The sequence below is a fragment of the Emydura macquarii genome, unplaced genomic scaffold, assembly GCF_026122565.2.
Source record: "Emydura macquarii macquarii isolate MOO-44397 ecotype Brisbane River unplaced genomic scaffold, CSIRO-AGI_Emac_v2 contig_2297, whole genome shotgun sequence".
In the NCBI taxonomy this organism is placed as follows: domain Eukaryota; kingdom Metazoa; phylum Chordata; order Testudines; family Chelidae; genus Emydura; species Emydura macquarii.
The window spans coordinates 3613602-3639957 of NW_027132434.1; the positions used below are offsets into that span (position 1 = coordinate 3613602).

Genomic DNA, 26356 nt, shown 5'->3' on the forward strand with positions numbered 1-26356 from the left:
TCCCCCAGTAAAAAATGGATTCTCTATTCATTATCTACCTAAGCAGATGCTGGGCGGGAACTAGGTGATTTGGTTCTGTTGTAAATGTTGGGAGGTGGAGGGTTTAAGGTACTGTTGCTATTTTATTCTTCTAGTTACTCCTATTCTTTCCCTTATCCTTTGTTTCCCATACCTAATAAAGTTCCCCCTGTTGTATTGTTACTTTAGGGATTGTAATAATTTATTTTATCCCTTGTGTATTGTGTATTTTACTCCTAGTATATTATTTGGTAGTAATCATTTTCCCAAAGGACAGCACCACTTATGTTCCAGGCAGTAGAAGGGATGTGCTTGGGTGGAGGCACCAGATGCAAAACTACAAAACTCAGGACTGATATCCTTGATGTGAGAGGGCAGAAGCCACTCCAAGCAGCCAGCAACAGGGAGAAGGCTTAAGTTTCGCCTCCGGGCTGGGGTTACTGCACAGTTCTGTAAAATCATACTCACTCCTGTTTTGAAGGCTCCTGAACTGGCTGAATATTTTCAAAGAACCTGGTCTGTCATAAAGTACCTCTTATTTTGTCAATAAACATCTCTCTTACACAAAACTTATGCCCCTAGAAAACAAAATTCATTCCTCGTGTACTATGTTATTTTCCAATTTTGGATGCGGGGAACATTACTGTAGGCATATGCCAAAATGCAATTTTATATTCCCCTCCTAAACTGTTTAGAAAGACTTCTGTGTACTCATCAGCAAGCAATAGGAGATGTTATAGAACATTTTCTCCATCCCAGTGCATAGATTAATTTCTGATGAGTAACACTCGTACTTTATTTTCCTTTTTGTTAATTAAAAAGCTCAGACAGTCAGACTTTCTCTAATTTTTAACATTTTTTTTACTCTCTACAGTTTGTAGTTTTTAAGTTTGTTTGGCCCAAAATATCATGAACCTTGGACAGGAGTGTAACTTTATTTTTGGCCAGGTGTAGTTGATTAGATAGTAGCCATATTGTTCCTGTCAAACTGTTGCTTTTAGTAACAAGACTTAAATCCTTTTCTTTCTGTTTTTTAATGCTGATATGAGGTAGGATAAGTAATATATTCCTACATGAAATTATCTCAACTGGAATTTGGTCAGGACATTTGGACTAACAAACTGGTAAATTCTGTTCTTGAGCAAATTGATCTTTAATAAACGTAAGGGTTCAGAAACTCACTCTTTTGAAAGATGTTGGCTCTATTTTTCTTCAGAGTTGCCAACTCTCATAATGTTATCACAGGTCTCATGATATTTACTATTTTTCTTAAAGCCCAGCCATCTAGAAGTGAGAATCTCAGCTTTTATTTTTTTAAAGTAAGTTTCTAGCCCTTATAGTTGTGGAGAAGAGTTTGAAAATGTGAAGTGAGTGCATCTTAAAGGCAGAAAATCAGAAGGCAAATAAAAAGAACCCCAAATTCATAATTTTTAAAAATCTCATGCTAATCTCATGATTGGGGGGAGGGGTCTGACATGATTTTTGAATGCCTGGATTGGCAGTACTGTACTGTTAAACGCAGTACTGAATATTGCTTCAATACCAACTCAGGTATTGCACCTTCTGAATGGACAATACCATTTCATGCATAATTCTGGGTTTTCTTGACTCCCAACCAAATATTGAACAGGCCAGAGCCTACTAAATTTATGATAACTGACAAGATCATAGCCTAGGATGTTAAGGCTATAATTAACTATGAACAAAATTAGACCACCATTTATTGTCTTTGACTGTTAAGTCAGAAGTTAAACAAGCTTTTCTCTTTAATATTGTTGTCTTGGAATTTTCCCAAGATACCGTCTGTGAGCTTTTTTTCAGCCCACCAGTCTGATCAATGATCTGAGCAGAGGGCTACATACCTCACCATAAAATATATCTACGATATTTATTTTTATATATTTAAATTCTAGTTCTTCTTTGAGTGATTACATATGTACATTCCTCTCTTGGTGTGCGTGCACCTCATGCACTGTTGCTGGGAATTTTTCCCTCAGTTGTACCCATTGGGACTGTGTGAGTGCTGGTGTGCTGCTGGTGCCGATATAAAAGTCCCAGTCGACCCCCAGTCCCCTCAGTTCCTTTTTATGGACCATGACGGACATTAGAACTGCTCTTCTTGGTTTTGCAAGTAATCTCAGTGGACTCTGTTCTGTTGTATTTCATTGTAATTAGTTTAGTTAGGTTTTTACCCCAGCTGAGGGTTTCAGCTGATTCCTAGCGCCAAGGGATGTCTCTGTCTCCAGGTATCAAGCCCTGCATTTCCAGCAACATGGCTATGCCCATGAGCGACCCGCACTCAAGTTGCTTGAAGTGCTTCAGGGAAGCTCATACTGGGAAGCATTACCAAATTTGCAGGGACTTTCAGCCTTGCACAAAGAAAGATCATGATGCCAGGATAAAGTTTCTACTCATAGAGTGGTCTTGAGATCTCCATATGAGCCACCTCTGTCAGACTCTGCACTAAGTGCCTCAGTGTCAGTAAGGTGTGAGTCTCCTACTGTGCCTGAGTCCTGATATTGCTCACCATCCCCAGTGCCTAAGATGAGGCATAAGAAGCAGACTGCTGAAGAGGGAAGATCCCTGGCACTAAAGTCTGCTAGACCTGGGGTTAAGAGCAGAATGTCGTCTAAATCTAAGCACTCCTTTGCTTTGGTGCTGTAAAAAGAAGCACTGTTGATTCTGACACCTAAGCAGGTTCCGTCGAGGCTGGAGCCAGAAGGAGCACCTTCCACATCTGCAGTACCCCACCACATTGTACTGACACTGTCTCGTCTCGCTTCTGACCATGCTACAGGTGTTTACATCTACCTGGGACCTCCTGATCATGTTAGTTTCCGGTATCGTTAGCAGTAAAAAGTTGACACTATCGGTGCTGGTGGGCGTAGGAGAAACAACAGTGTTGCTATGGTGCTCTGTACCATACCAGTCTCATGTACCCCTGATGTCTCACCCTTTGGTACCGTCAAAGGAAAAACCTATAATACTTGCCTCTTTGTGGGGGCCTCTCCACCTTAGCACTAGTTGCTGGCACCATCTGGAACTGTGCCTCTATGGTCAGTGGAAGGAGAGCTCTCTTCTTCTGAATCAGAGGTCAGGTTCTACATTTCCCATCCTCAGAGCTGCTCTTGCTACCACTCCTCCAGTTATTTCCAGTTTTCCATGGATCCTGTAACTGAAGTACCATTGATTGGTTAGTCAGAGGGTCACTGGGGGACTACCTTTGTCCAGGGGCCTTTTTGGAATCTGTGGGACTTCCCCTTCCATTTCCAGATTGTATTCCAGGCACTACTGTTTGGTGGTCTTGGAAAGGCATGTGCACCTACCCACGGGACAGCATATGCGCCTGACTCCAGTCCTGAACCTGATAACGGACATCAAGAGCCAGCTAAACTGGACCCTGTGGATCAAGAAGTGGAAGAAGAGCATCCACAGCCACTGCTGGCCTCGTCTTTCTCCTCCGCTAAAGAGGCAGACTCAGGAGAGGGTATATCACCTCCTTCAGATGACTATAAGTCACACCAAGAATTGTTCAAGCCTTAAGTCTGGGCATATAGGTGGAGGAAGTAAAAGAATCCTAATGATGCCTGGTTGATATTTTAGCCACTGCAGGTCCTTCCAGAGTGGGCCTGCCTCTCAATGAGGCCATTATGGACCCTGTTAAAGTGCTGTGGCAAACCCCTGCATCTCTTTCCATCACTTCACTACGTAGCAGAAAGCCCTCCACCAGGGCCACCTGCCTGTCAAAATGGAAGCGGTTTCCTATCTGTCTTATCAAACCGGAGTCTCGCTGATGCACTCATCCATCCAACATATATTCAACTATGTGCTGCACCTGAAATAGCAAGACCTTAGCTATTTTGTCTATCAAGAGTTACGTGGCAGCAATATCAGCTTTTCGCCCTCGCTTGGATAACTAACTTCTGTTTTTTCTAATGACATGACAATGAGATTTCTTAAAGTCTTGGAAAGGTTGCACCCTCAATTAAGGGAGCCCATTCCCCCTTGGGACTTGCACTTGATTCTGTCTAAACTTATGGGACCACCATTTGAGCCTTTAGAAATATACTCCTTACTACACCTTTCATGGAATGTGGTTTTCCTAATTGCTATCAGTTCTACCAGAAGGGTTGCTGAACTGTGTATCCTCACATCTGAACCACCGTATAGAGTCTTCCTTAAAGATAATGTGTATTTATGCTGTCATCCAAGTTTTCTCTCTAAAGTAGTTGAAAATTTTCATATGAATCAACCAATTTACTTATCTTTATTTTACCCAAAACCACACGCAAATAGTGATGAGCAAAGGCTACACACGTTGGATATTAGACAAGCACTGACATTCTACATAGACAGGACTAAACTGTTTCAATGGTCCACCCAACTGTTTGTGGCTATAGCAGACAGAATGAAAGGTCTTCCAATCTTCTCACAAAGAATTTGATCTTGGATAACTTCCTGTATTTGCTCTTATTATGATCTGGCAGCACTTTCTCCACCAGACAAGCTTACTGCTCACTCCACAAGATTGTAAACATCCTCAGCAGTGTTCCTAGTGGAGATCCCTGTCCAGGATGTTTGTAAAGCAGCAACCTGGTCATTGGAGCACACCCTCTCATTAGGCCTCACCAGTACTCTAGAGATGATGCTAAATTTGATTGAGCTGCACTACAGCTTGAGTGTTACATGATCTGTGCTCCCTCCACCTATATTACTGCTTGGGAATTACCAAGAGTGAAATGCACATTTGCAATCACTCAAAGAAGAAAAAGCAGTTACTAACTTTTCATAACTATTGTTCTTCGAGTTGTATTGCACATGTCTATTCCACGCCCCTCCTCCTTACCCCTCTACATTGGAATTTCCAGAAAGAAGGAACTGAGGGGGTTTGGGGTTAGCTGGGCCCTTTGTATTGGTCCTAGTGGCATGTGGCAGCAGAGGGTGCTCAAGCTGTCCCAATGGGTACCACTGAGGGAAAAATTTCCAGTGACTGTGCATGGGGCACACGCATACCAAGAGTGGAATTGACATGTGCAATACATCTTGAAGAACAACAGTTACTAAAGGTTAGTAACTATTTCTTCAGTGAAAATTACATTGCCTTTTACCTACCTCATAATTTTAAATTATTATTTTTTACTTTGCCATACTTGACTCTTCACTCATATGGTTCTGTCCAGTGTCTCAGAAACCTTTGTTTCGAGTGCAGAGATTTGTTCTTGGTTTTAAATGTCATTGAAATTCGTTTTATTATGGTACTATTTCTAAAACTGTGAGATTTATTGATGAAAAGCTCTAAATAAGAGTTGGGTGTTGTTATTATCATCAGTGAAACAAAATATTTGCATGTATTCAGTGGAACACTCTTAAAGTAAAATATTGTCTTTTATATCTCAAAACAGCTGCACTGCAATTGCAGGAAGCACTAGATACTATGTTTACGTGGGTCAGTAGGAGTATGATGGTTGAGGGGCAGGAACCTCTGGGGTTATGTCTATATAGCATCTGGAAATGAGCCACTCAGCTTTGGTCCAGAGATGCATGCTAGTAGGGTTCACATTAGTACATGATTGTTAGCTGTATAGACGGTGCTTTGATGTTGGGGCTTGGGCTCTGAAGCCTACATTGGTATGTCGGCTAAAAATATCATGCTAGTGCAAGCCCAGCTACCACAAGTCTGTGGTCTTGGGCTGGGAGGCTTGCTCCCAGATGCTGTGAGGATATATCCTGGAAGACCATAGTTTCACTTCTGTCAGGGAGCTGCAGTAAGTATCATCTCCTTTTCACTCCCACTGGGAGCAGTTGCAAGAATACCCAAGAACCATGGGTCCTTCCTTACCCTTTCTCCCCAAGATAGTGGCAAATCATCTTCTTTGATGAGCCAGGGCAATGTAGGAGGGGAAATGATAATTCCTTTGGAATGCAGCACTGAGCACATGTCTCGTAAGTGACAGTTGCTGCATTCTTAGAGGATTAGCACAGAGGGAAGCCTTTTACAGTGAAGTGAAGTCGCAATATAATTAAAGTGAAAATGCAATAAAATGTAATGAAGGAATTCAGGACTTACACTCTACTATAATTTAATGTGTCTGTAATAATAATTCTTAAATGGCAACAAAAAGTGTGAGGAGTTGAGATATGCTGCATTTCAGAAAGGAAATTATATCATAGTACTATTTTTTTTCTCTATCAAGGCTATTGTGGTGACTGATGGAGAACGTATTCTTGGCCTTGGAGACCTTGGCTGTTATGGAATGGGCATCCCAGTTGGTAAATTGGCACTTTACACAGCCTGTGGAGGAATGAAACCACAAGAGTGTCTGCCTGTAATTCTGGATGTGGGAACTGATAATGAGGTAAATGCTTCTTCAGGGTTCCATGAACATTTCACGTATTTTAGGAGCAGCAGGCTGAAATGTATAATTGTATTTATCTGTTCTATTAAAGGGTGAACTTAGAATTTGGGGTGGGGATATTATTCCCTTTTTGTCTTATTTTTCACTAATTTTCCTTCTTACTTGTTGTATATAATTATTCTTTAATAAAGTTTTATTCAGTTTACCAGTATATTTAATAGATCCTGTATACTGATATTTTTCTACTGACAATTTAGTAAATTGAAAAGCGCCAGATTACTTTCACTGGCAAAAAGTCTGGCATAGGACCCCTGATTGTGGAGATTTCACAACAAACTTGAAACCTTCTCTGAACCAGGGGACCCTACAGGTGGCCAGCACAGCCCCAAAAGTAGATTGCACTGACTTAGTGGCAATTGGTGCATACCCAGTGCAGCCTCTTTTGCGTGGCAATTATATAGCCCACAGTGAAACTAGGGCCTGGGAATAGTCATTTCTCTACTTGGGAAGTGAATCCCCTTTGGGAGCCGCAGCCTTTACTGTTGCAGAAAGTTTCTGTGCCAACTTGAGTTGAATTTGGTCCACTATGACTATCTTCTAAGGAAGCCCAAAATTTACTGCTACCTCTTTATGAGCAAAGCTCCCACTTAATAAAATACAGTGAAATAATTCATTAATGCTTCTAGTCCCAGGTTCTTTTCTTCCAACTACATTAAGAGAAACCTGATGGTTTGTGAGATGTTCACTGTTGTTTTCATAGGGTGACATCCTGGCTTCACTGAAGTCAGTGAAAAACACCCACTAACTTCTATGGGGTTAGAATTTGACCTGTATTGTCTTTATCTTGTATTTTTTCATTTTAGTATAAGAGCTGGAATGAAAAGTGGACTTTCAACCAAAGTGAAAATTTTTGTGAAAAATTTTAATTTTGGTCAAAAAATCGTGGTGGTTCTTTAAGTGGGTGCACACGTGTTCCACTAGGTGTGTGCATGCCCAACACACTGGGGTCAGAAAGTTTACTGCAGCAACTTCAAAGCGTTGTCTACACGGCTATTTTTAGAGCACTAGTGCAAACTCTGCTACCCCAAGTCTATGGACCCAGGATGGGAGGCTTGCTCCCACTCATTCCAAAATACTGTGTAGACATACCCTACGTGTGTCATCTTGACAATGTATCTTTTTTGCTGCACCTCTGAACATTGCAATTAGTCTACTTTGGAAATATATTTATGGCTAGTCCATAGCATAGCAGTGAAATGGTGCTTTTCTTGCAAGAATAGAAGATAATAAAGAATTGATTGTGTAAACCTGTTCTGCATTGTTCTGATGTCTTTGATATCTGGAATATATTAAGTATGTAAGAATAGTAGAGGATAGACAGTTCAGTCCCTTTTTGTGTATACAGTTCTAAAAAATATTCTTTATGAGATCAGTGATTTTAGGAAACTCCAAGTGCACTCAGTGGGGCTCTGTTCCAAGGTGCTTACAATTATTAAAAGACTGACAGGAGAACAAATAAGGTGTCCTACAGGAACATTTTCAGATACAGATGTTGCAGATTGTAGATGAGGGAGGAAACGTATGGGATTATTATTGGGACCCCCAAAATGCAAAAGAGGGCATGAGGTGACAGATTATTCAGAATTCATTAATTCAAGAATAATTAAAATTTGAAAGCCCGTTACCCATTTTAAGGATTTTTGCCCCATATATGGAAACCATGAAAGAAACAAAATATAGCTCAGTAACAAAAGGAATGTATTGGTTGCTTCAGTGCAGAGTAATTGTTCTACCAGTATGTTCCAGAAGATCTCCATAGAGAGGGCAATGATGGCACCTTACTTCTGCATGCTTAATTTACACGCCAGATTTATTTTAGATTTCTTTTGTGGAATCTTATTAATGTAGGGCTTGAAGGGACCTTGAGAAGTCATCAAGTCCAGCCCCCTGCCCCGAGGCAGAACCAAATAAACCTACACTATCCCCAATAAGTGTTTGTCCCACCTGTTTATAAAAACCTTTAATAATGGGCATTCCACGGCTTCCCTTAGAAGCCTATCCCAGAGCTTAACTACCCTAATAGTTAGACAGTTTTTCCTAATGTCTAACCTAAATCTCCCTTGCTGCAGATTAAACCCTTATTTCTTGTCCTACCTTTAATGGATATGGAGAACAATTGATCACAGTCCTCTTTATAATAGCCCTTAACATATTTGAAGGCTGATTTCAGCCTCCTCTTCCCCCCCGAGTCATCTTTTCTCATGACTAAACATACCCAGTTTTTTTTAACCTTTCCTCATAGGTCAGGTTTTCTAATTCTTTTAACATTTTTGTTGCTCTCCTCTGGACTTTCTTCAATTTGTCCACATCTTTCCTAAAGTGTGGCACCCAGAATATTTATGTGAATATGGACATAAGAGTTTGCAAAATTTCAAAGGGAACTAGTGAGAAGACCTAAAACAGATACTGTTTCCTTTCATGTAGGGGACTGTTGGCTAAGTCGCTTGAGCTAATTTAACTATTTGTCAGCAGTTCATTTTTAGTAAATTGATAGAGACCTTAAAGTTCTTTCTTGATGTTTATTAATCTCTTGCTTAATGTAAAGTTACAGTATGTCTGGCAATACTTTCAGAATCAGTCAGAACTGTAATGCAATAAAAGGTTATTTCTGCTTCAATTTCTGACTAAGGGGTATCCAGAATTTAGAAGCTTACTGGTAAATCGTAATTAAACAACAGGCGCATATGTCAGTTCAATCTCAGGCCTAACATAACAGCTAGTCTTTTATTAACACAAACATAACACTGAAAACAGTCTTTGACCAAGTTCTGGTTTATTTTTTTTTTTTTTTTTTTTTTTTTTTTTTTTGGGAGGGGGGGGGGCTATAAAAGAGTACTTGACATCAGATCTGTTCTATGAATTCATAGCTTTCAATTTCTGAACTATTGTAATTTGTAATGTAAGCCAGAATTACACATGGAAAGTAATGAAGCAGAAGAGGGAGAGTAAATGAAATTGCTGATCTTTGGGGTGACAGACAAGCAGTAACAGAAAAAGACCTTACTGCATAGTGAAACTTCAACCAAATCAAAATCAAACATTTATGATTGTGATTTCAAGTCATAGAACCAAATCAACAGCTTGAATGGGCTTTTGTACTTTATTAAAAGCAAGATATCAATAATATTATCAGATTGACATAATAAATAGTTTCAGGGTCTTTTACACATCCTGTCTGAGGCAAAGTTATTTTAGAATATTAGTGTAAAAATTGTGATGACCCTAGGTCCTTGGAGCTTGAAGTTATTACTGTTTTGTTTTTGTTTCTTGCACATGATGCATTGTTCATTGGCTAAACGCCAATATCCTTCAAACCTGGTGTTTAATCATCTAATTTGAGTACTGTTACACATTTCATTTTTCTTGTATTTTGTTCACCTGTGCTGTGATTGCTTTATTTTAGGAGAATGCTCCATTTAGGCTTGATGTGTTTTATTTTTACCACTGAGTGTCTATCAAAGGTTTTTCTGCAAACTTTTATGTATGTGTGTCCAAAAAATTCAGATCTCTGGACAATCTTAAAAGTTGTATGTAAAATAACAAGAGCTGATTAGAAAATAGATTTTTTTTTTCTTTGGAAATTCTGATTTTTTTGTCAAAAAAAAATCTGAAATGGAAGACTTTGTTCAAAACCTGAAAATTTGGATTGAGAAATGCTGCTCAGTATCTAATGGGAATTATAGTCTGCCATGATGCACCACATGTCCCTTCTTGCTGTGTTGCTCAGGTGCATCATGGGAGATGTGGTCTGGCCAGGGATGCCAGCCCATAGAGGAGAATGGGACATGAGGCAGCTTGGATTCTTTCCAAACTGAAAATATCTAGTTTGGGTATTTTGTTGTTGTTATAGGGTCATGTTTTGTTTTTTGTTTTGTTTTATACAAAAAGTCAAATTTTTTCATGGAAAGCAGGCAAAAAAAAAATTATAATTGAAAACTCAATTTTCAATCTAAAAGTAGTTTCAATGGAAAATTTTCATCCAACCCTAATAATCTACTGATTCTGCCCACATCCTCTTCAGCAAATGCTGGAGCTGTTTGAGTATATTTAATTTTTTATTATGAAAGTGTAGAACGATTAGTTTCTATGGGAATTCTACTAATGATTGTGAATAATCTGTAAATTATGGAAAATATCTATTCAGAAGTCTTGTGTGGTACCCTGAAATTGTGTTTTCTGTATATGATGTGACTTAGCTTTCTTAATGTTATTCGGAACTGTGTAGAGAATGGCAGTGCATCCTATAGATCTGCTCTTCAGAATCATTTGAGTTTATTTTTTAACTGGATTACTATTCTGATGTAGAGGCAGCTATTGTTGTTCTCATTCCATAATATTTGTATTACAATAATGCCAGAGTCCTGAGTCTGGATCAAGGCCCTTGTCATATTTGGGGCCCCATTGTATGCTTAGCACAATGTCATGGACCTATTTATTGAAGAACTTGCATTTTAATATGACAGATGACATACCAAGTGTTGGGGAGAGGAATACAATCATATGTAATTCTTACATACCTATGCTTTTTTCTTGTTTTGATAAATAGTTAAAGTAAATACCAGTTATTCCCATATGGCCCTCAGTGTACCTATTATTATGTATTAATACTTTGCACTCTTTATTATGTATTAATATTTTGAAATCTTTTCAGGCTCATGATAGATAAACGTTAATCCAAATCTGTATCCTAGATGTTAAAATAGGCCACAGGGAAGATCCCTTATCAGCAACAAAAATGTCAATAGAAACCACTACTGGATACAAAGCTCTTTACTATAGCACCGGTTTTGGAATACTATGTTGTATTTGGATACCATATCTCCTGTTTAATCTTACTGAATGTGAGATGATTTGTTTGTCAGCCTGCATCTGTTCGCTGTTTTATTTCTCCATGTTTCTTTATTTTCTATTCAAATTTCTCCCTGTGGGCTAAATCTAATTTTTCTAAGTTATGTTTTCTTATTTGAGTATGTATATTCATATGGTATATGAGTTCATATAGAGTAACAGATATTAAATGGAAAAAAATGTTAACATTAAGACTAGTAAGCTCGCTAATTTAGGAGTAGCTTTTTTTGGAATACGGTTCAATTCTCAAACTTGGCTTCTTTCTCCTCAAGCAGAGGTTGGGAATCATGCTAAGATAGAATCCACAGCTCTGCGAAGGGAGAGAGTAATGTTGAGTTAGCATGGTATCAGCCAATATTGATCTATTTTGGCAGCTTTAATGAGAAAACTTAGCAAGGTCCAAAGGGACCTTGTGCCATTATGTTTTTCTCACAGAAACCCACAAAATGGAGTTTTTTTTCCAAAATAATATATAATTATTCTTAAAGTCTTTGAAAGTGAACATCTAGTAAATTTCAGAAATCACTTCCTTAATTAAAGATGTAAGATTAAAAAGGTGTCAATATTTTTAAATGACCAAAATAGTAAATTTCATAAATACATTTTCAAAATTAGTGAAATGTAACTTTAAAATGGCACAATCTTATGCTTACTAAGGGCTACATTGCCATTTTTCATCTAGCCTTGAGCCAACGTGGCATGTCACTTAGGGCCATAAACCTGGGTGTCATCTTCAACTCAGACATCCAGGCTATGTCTTAAATCTTGCAGATTCTTTGTACGTAACATTAAGATATGACCTTTCCTATCCATTCATGCAGCTAAAACTCCCATCCAAACTCTCATCATCTGGCTTCTTGATTACTGTAACGTCCTTTTCTCTGTTCTTGACAAATGCACTCTCGTCCTGTTCATATGCATTCAAAATACTTCTATAAAGATCATTTTCCTAGCCTGTTGCTTTGACTATGTCACACTTCTCTTTGGATCTCTCCAGTGACTTCCCTGTCTTCATCACATCAAACAAATATCACAGGCTGGCTGGCCTCTTTAAGGGACATGGTTCCATTCCCACCTGTGACAGGCTTACCTCACATCCCCAGAGAGGATGAGTCATGTGGCTAAATCAGTCCTGTAGGGGTACATAAGAGAGGTTGTGAAGGTGAAGGGAGAGGAGATCTTGAGTCCTGTCCAAAGAGAAGGGAGACTCCGGGTAGTAGCCCTGTGAGTTGCTGTTGCTCTCAAAAGAGTGCAGAGAGCTAGTGAGACTGGAATGTAAGGAATGAGCTGGCTGAAGAGAGAGCCTCAACAGGGAATTTGTTTCCCTTTTGAACTTGGTTAATAAACCAGACCATAAGAAGGGAGGAGTTGTTGTACACATAAAAACTTTGTGAGTTACTGAGGAGCCCAAGAGGGGAAACTGAAGCAATGGCTAGCTGAAGCCAGACCAGGTAGGTGGCGAGGCTACATTAAGCTATTTATCTTCATTTTTTAACCTTTCACAACCTATTCCCAACCAACCTATCATTTCTCATTCAGTATTGAGAGGCTGACTACTTCCTCCAATCTTATGCCAGCCTCCATCACCCACTTGTTAAAATTTGCTTTCTCCCATACTGTCCCTCAGCTTGGGAGGATCTCCCAGTAAACATATGCAAAGCCACTTCATTGTTCTCCTTCAAATCCCCCCATAAAATTTTCCTTTGCTGTGATGTCTACAAAAAAATTGACAACAGTTATGGTGTTGGTATGCTAAGGCCACTGCCTGTCCTGCTGACCAATCTTGTCTCATTGTTTCCTTGTACAGAAGATTCCACCGATAGCAACCCTGTTATCACAACAACTTTTCTTCCATGGAAACATTTTGCCTGGAACCAATACTGTCCAATTGGCTACAATGTTAATGGGTCCAGATATTGGTGACAGGCTTGTCATTTACTGGCAACCTTTTTTTTTTTTTTTTTCATGTATCCACACAGGCCCCTAGCACCCACACTCCATGTTGAAAGTCAAGCCACAGGCAGGTTTGCAGGGCTATAGCCAGGGATGGAAGTGCTGCGACGTGTGGAGTCTGGGCCCTGGTGGAGGCTGTAGGCAGGGCAGTAGTGGGGACAGAGCTACTGCTGCATGGTGGAACTTTCCATGGGAATTGGGGATGCTGGGGATCCATAGGATAACCGACTACTTCTCTCTGCACTCTCCATGCTGTGTCCTGCCCTGGCCCAGGGGTCTAGTTTCCACACATCTCAGCACTCCCATAGCTGGCCACAGCCCCTGATCCCTGTGGAAAACAGGTTTGCGGGACTGCACTCACAGAAGGAAGAGTGGAAGGTGCACAGTATCTCTCCTTGCACTGGTCCAGACTGTGTCCTGCCCTGGCTCTGGGGCTCCACACATCCCAGTGCCACTGATTCCCATGGAAAGCAGGTTTGTGGGACTACAGCCAGGGAAAGAAGTGCTGAGACATACTGAGCATGCCCCTGATGTCATTGCAGGATGCAGGGAAGTACCAGACAGCCACAGAAATTCCTTCCTGGCTGCATCTCTGGAAGGAAGTGCTGGAAGGTGATGAGCACTGGGCACAGTCAAGTCTGTAGTGCAGCAGGCAGGGAAGGAGTGTTCCAACGCTTCATTCCCTGGCTTCAGCCCTGCAAAAGTGCCTTTCGCTTATAAGCAACCTCCAGTTAAGGGCAACTGTTAGCCATCTACCGAGGAGTTGCTAATAAGCAGAATCTACTGTACTTCCCCATCTGTTGTTTTTTGTCTTATACTTAGATTGTAAGCTCTTTGGGACCATCTTTTTCTTCTGTGTTTGTAGAGTGTCTAACAGAGCATCCTGGTCCATGAGTAGGGCTCCCAGGGGTTACAATAATTATAATTAGTAATAGTAATAACATAGTTAAGCTACCCCAGGAGCAGTCCAGGGAAATGATTGTGATTCTGAGAGTCACGACCTGTCCTAAGATAACATCCATCTTGGGACTAGCCACCAAAGTTTCCAATGTGTTCATACATAATTTAGAATACCGAAGACTTCTGCCTCTTGAGATTCTGGATTCACTTTTGTTTTTCCTAATGTATACTAAACCACTCAAATACACTACTTTTTTTAAGGCATGTACATTTGTGTTTTATTATGTTCTTTTAAGCCCCTTTCAAGCTTGTACTTTCTGCTTAAATGTGCTGTGCTCTTGGTGGTCTTCAGTCTTTTTCTTTCACTCAGAAGAAAGGCTAGACACAATCTGACATATAAATGGTTTCCTGTTGTTAATGCAGCCACATTATTATTTTAATACTATATTTTATCTTTCTTAAAATGAAACAAGTCACCATCACCTTTATATGGATACAGTGCAAAAATAGGAGTTGAGTTTCTTCACAGTATTTAGTGGTGGTAGTAACTGAATTGTCTCTCACTTATAAATGTGGGGGATTGTTTGCTGTTCTTTATCATGGTATTCTTGGAGGAATGCATTACATCACCTCTCTTGTTTTCATTTGGATGCTCCTTCCCATATTTTATTAATCAGAGCTCAGTAACCACATGCACATCAGCAACTTTATTAACTAAACAACTTGTACATCAGCAAAGGGTTTCATGTTTTAAAACAGTTCTGTATATAAAGAATATTTTCTGATTTACTGGATTTTCAGGAAGTCATGTTTATACTAACTTATTTTTTAATTTATATACATTTTATTAACATACAGTTGACTATTTTCTTGTTATAAGGTAAAAGAACAGATATCTTATGTTTACATTTTTTGAACTATCTCCTTTTTAAACTGAAATAAGAATGAAAGATGTCTTGAGCTGTATATCCTTTAATTAATAAGAAAATGTATAGACTCTTCTTTTTTTTTAGACGGCTTCTTTTTTATTCTTTAATGAGCAGACAAAAAATTTAATGAACTTTCAGTTATGGTTACTATAACCAAGAAATGTTGCATTTAAAAAAAATGTTTTTTTTAAAGGAGCAAATAAAGGAAGGTAGGTAAAAATTCAAATAGACTTACAGTTCTTACACTCTTTTTACATGTGTACATTTGTTTAAAAATTACATTGCATAATCCAAAACCAAGCTAAACTCTACTTTTATATCCCTGCATTGCTTCAACCTAAAACTAGAAACCCTTTTACACTCACCCCCGCATACCCAACTTCGTATGCCTTTCCAATACACTCTGTAAATCCCTCACAAACCAGAAGTTCATATATGGGTAACAGATCCAACCACAGACTGTCTGTCAGTTCATCTACCCATTATTAACCATAAACACTAACATCTTGTCAAATACTCTCACCCATTTTTTTTAACTGGGGCACTCTTTGGTTGGTTGGAGTATAAAAAAATTTGCTCAAGCTATTTTTGAGATATACTTCGGTAAAAATTACCTTGAATGTGGAATCACTTGGCAGTAGCTCCATAGTTAAGATTGTAACTAAGAGTTCATAATAAGGGTAAAGGTGGTCTTGTCACTGGAATGAGACTCAGGAGACCTTGTTTCAATTCCTGGCTCCATCACAGACTTCATATATTACCTGGAGTGTATCACTTAATATGTGCCTCAGTTTTTTCATCTGTAAAATGGATATATTAATATTTCCCATGCTCACTAGGATGTTGTGAGAATAAAAACGTGTTTTATTTGTTTTAATATCAATATTTTAAAAACAGGGCAGTAAATCGCATTGTCTGTGTAGAATATAAGTAAATCTCTATTGCATAATGTCCTTCATGAATCTTAAAATAATGTCATTCCTACCTCGGGTGTGTTCAATAGACACCAGTAATTTGCTGTTATCTCATGTTACTGTCTGTTTTAAAAGTTTTTATATTGTCATTTTATCTGGGATAAGTATTGCTGCATCTGAATTTGTATTTATTTTGCTTCATAAGACCTTAGGAAATTTGAGGACTATCAGAAGGTAGGTGGCACTTCAAATTGTCAGATTTACCCAACAATATTTTTCTACTCCAGATACTTTTCATAGTATAATTTATTTCTATATATTAGCTATTCTCAAGTGAAAGAAACTATAATATTAAATTCCATTAGCGTCAAGTCTTTCATCAGAAGCTCACCTTCTTTGCATATGTAGCACCAAAGAAGGTGAGTTTCTGAGGCAAGTTAAACTTTATTGAATTGGGTTTGGTGATATTTTCCCCAAATTTAGCCCCTATCACAGGTACAAAGCTTTTCTATTTTTTAACAGCATAAAGTTGATAACATTTTCCTTTAGGGCAAATTCACACATGTTCCAGAATTTCATTTAAAAATATGCATAAAATATGCACAAATTTGCAAAGTGAAAATTGGCAATTTTGCACAGCTGTTTTGAAATATTTTAGTCCTAGGTATGCCTTTTTTGATGTGCCAGTGGAAAGGACAATCTTATCATTTTATCTTTATGTTTCTTCTAAAATTAATTTTACGTTAATACAGATATTCTATGATTTGAAAAACATTTTAGAATCTAAGTGCTGGCAGAAATTTGAAGCATATTGCAGTTCAGCTATTATCCCAAGCTGCCAATGGATTGTTTAAAGTTGCTCAAAGAGCAGTTGGTCTTCAGTGCAGCAGAAGCATTTTAGAATAAAAAACCTCTTTATTTCCAAATCTGAATTTGTTATTAAAGACATCAGCTTTGAGCTGGCATGGAGGATTTGTTGCAGTGCTGTATGATGTGTCATGAGAGTCACAGATTAAGAAAAGATTTAGATCTCTCACTCAGAAGGCTTCTGGAGCTCAGGCTGGAGAAATGGTGGCAGTGACTAACTACATATGTTCCTGCTGATGGCCCTTAGATGTAGGAAGTTTAATGATTAGTGTCAGCCTAGGCTTTATTTAATGACAGTTATGGAAGGAAGAAGACAATTTCTTTATGGGATTTATTGTTGTATTGGATGGTGTGATAAGTGTTTGGTATTTGAATAACAAAAGTTAACAATTAAAATTATCACATTTCTATCCGTTTTGACTACTCACTGTGTGCTAAAATACTGTTTTGTATTATTTATACAGGAACAATTTGGTATAGTCACATGCTCTGTCAAAGTCTTCATGTCTATTGTTTGCTCAATGATGATATAATTAAATTTTATAAGATATGCCACTGGCATGTAGACAACCATTTGTTTCAGTTTGAATGTATAAAGGAGTCATACTTCTTAAAACTGTGCCTGATGAAATGTTGCTCTGAGATTACAGTTTTATATAAATTCCAAGTTCCAATTTAAATTACAGGTGTCTGTAGAATTGGCATTATCCCTATTGTTGTAGACAGATGTTATAGTTAGGAGATTTATCTGAGCTTCTCAAACAGAATGTAACATATTTGTCTTACTAGCTGTTCAAAATAAAAGATGAAAATGTGCCTCTTTGATCTCACTCCTTACCATTAGATATGGAGCCCATACGCTACACAGCGGTTGTCAACCGGGGGCCATGAGCCAGTTTCAGGGGGTCGTGGGCCCCATGGCTGAAACCCAACAGGGCTGAAGCCGGGAGCAGAACCACAGGGCTGAAGCTTGAAGCCCCAAGACCTGGCGCTCCCCATGGATCTAAAGCCTGGATCCCTTGGCCCTGCCCAGACTCCCAGCACCCTGTGGGGCAGAAGCCCCAGGTTCCCCTGACTGGAGCCCTGAACCCCCACCCCCACCCCCTAGTGGCACAAGCCCCACAGGGCTAAAGCCCTGCGTCCCGGAAATGCATAGGCACTGGGCAAGAGCTTTGTCATACACAGCAGATGGCAGCAGTCACACAGTTATGCCAGATGCCTTGATTCAGTGTCCACTTAGTACACACTCATATGACACAGCCTGTAGCTTATCCAATGATGCACTGTAGTAGTACAGTCTTTCTTATTGCATGTAGTGTGCAGTTACTTTTCAGGTTGACACAAGTCATGCAGAACACTGACCTTCTCGCTACTTCTTCTTTATTCGTGTATACTGTTTTAAAGTTCTCAAAACATTTGGTAAAAAATTATTTTGGCAATATTGGATAAGAAAATAGACATTTCTTTCTCTTTTCCAAGCTGCCAAATTACCTGTAATATTAAAGAACTGTGATTTGAATTGCATGGTAACTTTTTAATATGACTGGTAAGTATAGACAAAAATGAGCTCTCTATTCAGAAGAAGCATGTAAATATATGTAGCACGCCAGCATAGAACTGGGAAAAGGACAATTTTATTTTAATAAAATCTCCTCCTGATCTTAGAAAAACATATACTCTAATGCAACATATTGCAATTGCTATTTAATACATTTGCCTTTTAATGTTTAGATTATTTTCATAAGGCAAAGAATCTTTTCTGCACACAGATCCCAGTGTTTGGATAATCTTTTGTGCATTTCCTTGGGACTGCTTTTAGTTCAGTATTCCACTCTCCCAACACTGAAAACCATGAATTTCTAAAGGTGTTTTTAGAACTACAGTGCATTTAAAAATAGTGTCTGCATACAGTAATGAGGAGCACTTTCTTTTCTCCTTATGAGCAATGCACAACTGGCACTACAGATTCTGTGATGGCAGTTTTATGGTACTCACTCCTAAATCAATTCTGTAAGCTAATGGGGTTGATTGACAAAAACCATTGAGTAATGTGGTCTTATTTCCAGCATGTCTCCATGTTTGAATGCCTAGTGGCAGTTATGTTTCAGTTAAGGGCTCTCATGTCTATTCCTTTCCCTCATTAGTTTAATAAATCTCGGAATTTGTTGAATTTTAGAACATGGTTCAAAGCTCAGCTGCTTTCCCAGCTCTTTCCTTGAGGGTAGCAAGTGGGAACAAGTGGGACAGGTCAATATGTTTATTTGATTCTCGGGTGAAATTTACAGGGAAAAAAAAAGTTAAAACTGATATTTGAAGTTTCTTTTTAAGAAAATTAACTTGTATCTGGAGATGTTTGTAATGATTTATTTTTATACCATTGTAGCTATATCTTCAGTTACAGTAAATCATTGTCGTTCCGTTGACTCATTAGAGCTATGCCAATTTAGATCAGTTAAAGATCTGACTCGTGGTACATGTACAGCATAGTAGGAACTCCCAGAATGTGCAGGGATCAGAAGATTGCACATGTGAATTAATATGTATAGATGGGGCAAGGATACAGAAGGATTAGATGGAGTACTGTTAACCAAAGAGAGGGATAGAGAATAAAAGAGATAAAGGGGAAAAAATGAGTTAGTGGAAAGGAGGAGGACAGGGGAGAGTTTGTCTAGTCAGATCTATAATCTTTAGTTCCTCTTTAGATTAAGAAACTAGTGAGCTTCCTGATCAAAAAGCAAACAGGCGGCTTGAAGGTCAAACAGATTAAAAGAAAAGATGCATTATAAAAGGAAAGAACAAGCACAGTTGGACAAGTCAAATCTGACTTTGAAGAGAATCAACCCGAGGTCTGGTTAAGATGTACAAAACACTAGTTGGGGTGGCTATGCATATGTAGAAAGCAAAAAAGAAGATGCCCTATAATATCGTAAGATGCTGAGATTAGCCATAGAAAGAAAATTATGTTTGATTTACCTAATTATTTCCCTCCATCAGACACATCCCACTTTTCTTTTTATTGTATCAGTGTTTTAAAAAGTCAAACTATTTACTGTAGATTTGTTTTGGAATACTATTTTAACCATGCAAAAATGCAAATGTATTATATTATTTAGTGTCTTATCTCTTTCTGTGGAAATCATTTTCACTTCAAGCATAATTTTATTTTAATAAATGTTATATATTCATAGATTTTATGGCTGGAAGGGACCATTATGAATGATCATCTAGTCTGAGCTCCTGCATAACACAGGCCTAGATTTTGCTCATTTTGATATAGATAGGTTACAGTGCTGCTTTCAAAATCACAGCTGGAAAAATGGTTAGTATACTACAACTCCTGTTTCCCTACCCGCCCTCATATAATAAAATCCCAATGTATAATATATCTCAGCAGCTACTTTGGGTTGGTAATTTTACTATTAGTACATTGGCTCACCACCCATGGCTTTTCAGTCTCATCTTAAAACATATCTTCTTTCTTTTTCCTATGTCTAGAACTATTTTATTGTCACAGAAGGCATGGATTCCATGACTTCTCATTTTGGGGAGTACACTGTTACTCTTTTCCGCTTAGAGGTCCCTGCAGGAAGCTGGAAAGTAGCTGGTCCTTGCACATCTATTCCTTTGTCTGGCAGGGAGAAGTGAAGAGAGACAAACCTTCTCACAGAGGGGCCTGTCTGTTTAGCAGGGTTGCATGAAGAGCAATGGTCCTGCAAAGTTGAGGTTCCCTGTGGGGATTTTTTGCTGGGATCTCTATGCAGTGTGGAGATGTGGTGATAAAGACCTACCCTTCACTCCGAACCATAGTTCCCTCCAGTTCCTAGCTGGCATGCTTCAAAGAAAAAACTTCAGAAGAGACGAATTTCATAAAATTAGCATTATTTCTGGTGAATTGAATTTAACATTGTTCCTCAAAAAATATTTTGTGATAAAACAACATCTTAAATTCTCTTGCCTTCTGGTTATGAAGGGCCTCAATTTCAGAAGTTCTGAGCACTCCTAATTGCAACTGAAATCAATGGTATTTGGAAGGTTCTCAACATTTTTGAAAATCAGGCAACTTATTTAGGTGCTTAAATAGGATTTAGAAGCCTAATTTTAGGTACTATTAAAAAAAAAATCATAAGATACCACTGGTTATAGTGATATACACCACACTTTTTCTGAAATGTGTAGCATCTGGTGCTTTGTTTAAGAAGATTAGGCCCCAAAATAAGTTTATTTATATGAATTGAATTGATTTTATACATTTTGACTGATCTAAATGAAAACATTTTATAAATGTAAACAATTCACAAAGGGCAGAAAATTGAAATACAACAAATTAGTGGCTGTGAAACAGAAAGTAAAATGAATGTAAGTAGAAAATTAATCTTACCAGTTGAACTTAACTGTCCAGTAAAGTATAAAATGAAGCAAACAGCATAAATGAAAAAATATAAATTACATTTTTAAACATTATTTCATTTTATAAGACTCTTAAGTTACTAGTAACAAGGGATGGTTATGAGCCAAGAAGTAGATCTTGATTCATATTTATATTTCCTTCATGTTTGGGTGGTTTGAATCCTTCTCTTTCTATTAGAGCTAGTCAGAACATTTTTAAAAAAAACCCTTTTTATTAAGGCAAAATTACAGTAAAACATTAACATGCTACATTGCACATTAATTATTACTTATTCAGAATCAGGTTAATATTCAAATAACCTAGCTAAAGATTCTGGCTTGCTGGCTGGGGAGCCCTCCTTCTCTGAATACACTAAAGGGGATGACCAAAGTTCTAAATATGTTGTCTTTTTGGCACTTCTTTTGTGTACGTACTTGGTGTGAAAGCTTTTCCAATAGAAGGAGAGTCCGTATTTTACTATACTATGATTCCACAGGAGAAGTGAGATTTTTCCAATAATGTGCAATGCAAACTCTTGCTGCTTACATTAAAAAGGAAATTAACTGCATTTAAAATGCAGTAGAAATGTTTTTGATGGAACAGTTTACCATCAGAATGTGCAGATTAATTAAAACTAAAATGCTGTGCAGGAGCATGTCTATTTCAACAAAATTTTTGAAAGGTAAAACTCAAAATAAATCATTTCAATTTTCTTGTTTTGTTTTGATAAGGTGAAAATGTTTCATTTTGACTACCATTTTTATTCATTTAGACTTGTAATATTAAAATATTTATATTATTGTATATAATCTATATTTAATATTTTATGTGACATTATGAAGTCTCAACATTATTTAAATTAAATGTTTTAATGTTATCAAAACATTTAAACAATTCTGCATCAAAATTTTCCAGAATTTTCATTCTACAGCATATTTTGGAATTTCAGCATTTTGTTGCGATTCAGAAGAAAAACAAACTTCAAAATGATGGAAATTCCTGTTTTCTGACCAGCTCTAATTTCTACCCTATCTCTACTAATATTGGTGAGAATACGATTTTGATTTTGATTTTTTTCCAGTAAAAGTTAACTCCTTTGGAGCTGCAGAATGCCATACATTTTTCTAACTCTTCTCTAAGATCTGGTCTACACTTAAAAATTAGATTGATCTAGCTACATTGTTCAGGGCTGTGAAAAATTCTGTACCTTAAGTGCCATAGTTAGGTTGACATAACCCTTGGTATAACCCTTGGTATGTGGCTAGATTGATGGAATAATTTTTCTATTGATCTAGCTAATGTCTCTCAGAGAGATGGATTAATTACATTGATAGACAATTGCTTCCATCAGTATAGGCAGTACAGTGGCATAGCCACAGCATTGTAGCTACACCACTATAGCAGTTTTACAGTAGGCGTGGCCTAAGAGTGCAATTCTGCAATGCTGAACGACTCCTGAGGGGTTTTGACTAGAGCCGGTCAAAAAAATTTTTTTTGGAGAATAATTAATTCACTAAAAATGCAGTTTCAGGGAGACCAAAACTATTCACAAATTCAGATCAAATTTGGTGAATAGTTTTGGCTGCATAAAAAATGAGGGGAAAAATTAGAAAAAGTTATGTTTTGAAAATGTTGATTCCACCTGAACAATTTTTTGTTTGTTTTTGTTTTGGTGAAAAAGTCAGTTTCGGTTCAAAACAAACTGAATTCTTTTCAGAGTTTTCAGCTCGGCCACTTAATGAAAAAATCAGTTATCTGCTCAGCTCTAGTTCTGGGCACTCTCCTCTGAGTTCTGTATGAGTAGAGGTGCTCAGTATTTTACAGGATTGGGTCCTATGCCTCCAATTTTCAGGGAATCTGTTTACTGAAAATGAAAGTATCTGTTCCAGATATATTTCAGTACCAGTTTTGAATACAGATGGTGTCATGGCCCTGCTTGAACTCCCCCAGCTGGACACTCACCAGGCTACTGTGTTTAGGTCCCCCTACATTGGACCAGTGTGCTTGTCACTCCCTGAGACTGAGCAGAGTCCAGGTACTGCCTTTGGCTTTAGGTCTCTAGGCATATTCTTGGGGTGAAGATCATCTGTCTCGCATTCCCTTCTGAGTGTTGAAACTCCATGATCCAACTCCCTAGGCCCTGTGACTAGTGCCAGCTCCCCCAGACTTCCAAGCCTTCCCCAAAACACCAACCTTATGGGTACTCTGGTGTATAATTTACTTTTTCAGGCACATGTGATAGTTGAAGGACTTAACACAAAGGTTTTGCAAAGCATTTCCAAACCAATCACTCTTTACTTTAGGTACTGCAAGAAATATACAGATCCAGACAAAAACAATAAGATGCCCATACGCTATTCCCTGCCTCACTTTCCTGGAGGGTTCTTCAGAACTGGGTCTTTAGGGGTTCTAGGTCCACTTTGTGGAATTCCACCTCTCCAGATCAGGCTTCTCTCCCCAGTCATGGAGTCTGCCCTCTCTCTTCTCTCGCCAGCTTCCTTTGACTGTGGCTGTTCTTGCCATCAGAAATGTCCCCTCTCCTTCCAAAAGCCTGTGTCTTTGTTTATCCTGTGAGACCTTCCTTTCAGTCACCTTTTCCCCCTGACCCAGGGGTCTCTCAGGTTCTGTTTTTTAAGATCCACTGCTAACATATAATCTCTTTGTTGCTTCTTGAGAAATTCCACTCCAAGCACCACTCCTCTGTGCAAAAGCTGGAAAACTGGTTCTCCTAGCTTCAGCCAACCTATTGTCTTCAGATGTTCTCATTTGAATGGATGACCATCCAGATTTAACAACCTTCCATTGTTCCTGCTCTGGAAGATGCACAGCACAGAAATAGTGGATTACACATAAACACTGAGGCATTCAATGACACAGCAATTTAATAAAATCAACCAGAATTCATAAATTGTTCATAGACAGATTCCCTAAATTGTCACAGATGGTATTTCAGCATGTTCATTCCTTTTTGATGAAATACACCAATTGTGTAATCTACCATTTCATTGGCTTGGCTCCTGAAGCTAAATTAGAGCCAGGTGTACTGCTCAGGCCTTTCTTGAACTTTGATGACTTGCTGATCTCTTAGCTCCAAGTGTGTGCAAGTAATATAAATGGGGGTTGGTTTTTTTTTACAACCTCCGATACCATTACAGTTTTAATATGTTCAGGTGGTGCTTCAAAGAACTCTTTGTTATTTTACACAGCTAATTCTAAGTAGCTCTGTGTGATCTTTCAAGTGAATGAACCTCAATTAAGCCCTTTTGGGGGAAAAAGTTTACAAGTATAAAGTTTGAACTTGATGCATTTCTAAATTTTAATGTGTTTTATACCTTTTGTGTAGATTTTTTCATTAAAGCACTAGTGTATAAAATAGACTTTTCATTTTCATTAAGTATTATTTAACACACACAACAAATCTGTTAATCAGAGAAAGGTGAGGTATATTTTGAAGGAGATTAAATCTCCAAAAGAACATTAAAAAAGTTTTAAATTTTACAAGAAGTTTGTGATTCAACTTTCTTTTGTTTAATTGAGGAAAAGAGTCCAGTAATCATGTTATCTTGACATATTTGATTGTAGTATAGAATTTTCTTTTCAGTAATTGGTTTGGAAAGTCATGAAACAACCAGTAGTAAATATGTTAATCTCTCAAAATGTGTGAACAGTTTAAAAAAACAAACAAACAAACAAAAAAAACCCCTCTGATCTAGTTTGCACTGTCGTGACCTGAATAACAGGATAATGTGCTTAAGCAGCTTATTCATTCTTCAGTGCCTTTTTGAAAAAGAGAAGTTGCACAATGGTTTGCCATTCACATCTTAGAAATGACCACTATTCCTTTCAGTTGCTGAATGCTTAATTCTTTTGTCTCGTATCCTCATTTCACCATACATTACTCCAAACAGGACTATAAAGGAACTTTTTGGCTGTTCCTTGTTGAACTGTATCACTTTTTTTAAGTAACAGGCACTGAGCTGTAAAAGAATTTCAAGCTCCCAGCAAACTTGTGCAGGCTTTCAACAGAGATGTATTGCTGAATTAATTGCCTGTGCTTATAAGACTCTACCCAAACTGAAAGCCCTAAAGAGCCCCATGAACATTAAGTTAATTACATTTTTAAGGCTGCCTCATTAACATTCTACAAAGGTGTGTGTGTGAGTTGTGATCATGCAACCATGATTAGGCTGGCACTACTTGTTCATTCCCTTATTTTAGTTACTGGACTGCGATACGAGCAAATATACCAGATACAGTGGTGGTGAGGAAGCAAAGGGATCTCGAAAACAATGTCAGAAGGCTGTATTAAAGTTTAACTACACAGCTAAAGATTTGTCAGCATTTATGCTGTATATCTTGAAAGACCCCCCAACCCCGCCCTGCCTTGCTCTTACAGTGCTCTAGCATCCGTATGCCACCTTTGTTGAGTTCTGTTTAGATGAGAATGAATCATTCATCAGAACAGGCTAAACACAGTTCTGCTGCCATTTGTTCATACAATAGGAGGACAACATTTCATTACTCCTGCAGTTAACACTAAATTGATTTGTAACCCAATTCCAGCCAAATTGACCATTTCCCATCATGCTCAGCACCTAAGTGTGCTTATGCAGATACAATGCAATCATGCTGAGCACCTAGTTATACTCATGCAAATACAGAGTCCATGCAAATAAAGTGCCTCCCTTTTCAGCTGGCTGAGTAGGGGAGGGCCACTCAGACCTTGCTTATACAACTATCATAGTCCAGTGAGGATTTCTGCTCTTAAAAAAAAAAAGCAGCAGTGGCTTTAATTGAATGGGCAGTGGCAGGATACTTCCTACACAACTTTAAAAATGCTGTGCAGCATTCTGCAGTAAATTTACATAGGTGTCAGTTAAGCAAAGCAGTTAACGTGCTCCTAGAATACTGCAAATATTGAGATAAAGTTATTTAAAGCTAATGACAAGTTTTTCAATTACAGTATGTCAACTGTATAGTAAGTAGGAAAATAGCTCTTATGTAAACAATGGTGTAGTAGTTAGAAGTTAATTTAATCAATACTTAGTAAGTAATTAAATTTGAGAACTCATGAATTGAAGATACACATTCTCAATATAATTGAATGCCTATAAGCATAATACT

At 38.0% G+C, this 26356-nt stretch overlaps 1 protein-coding gene across 1 annotated transcript in view; it reads left to right on the forward strand.

Moving 5' to 3' along the window:
- Positions 1 to 26356, forward strand: part of ME1 (malic enzyme 1) — a 357418-nt gene that overhangs the window by 149112 nt on the left and 181950 nt on the right. The window contains exon 5 of the mRNA XM_067560758.1: positions 6213 to 6374. Coding sequence (XP_067416859.1) covers positions 6213 to 6374 — 162 coding nt within the window. The remainder of the gene's footprint in view (positions 1 to 6212; positions 6375 to 26356) is intronic.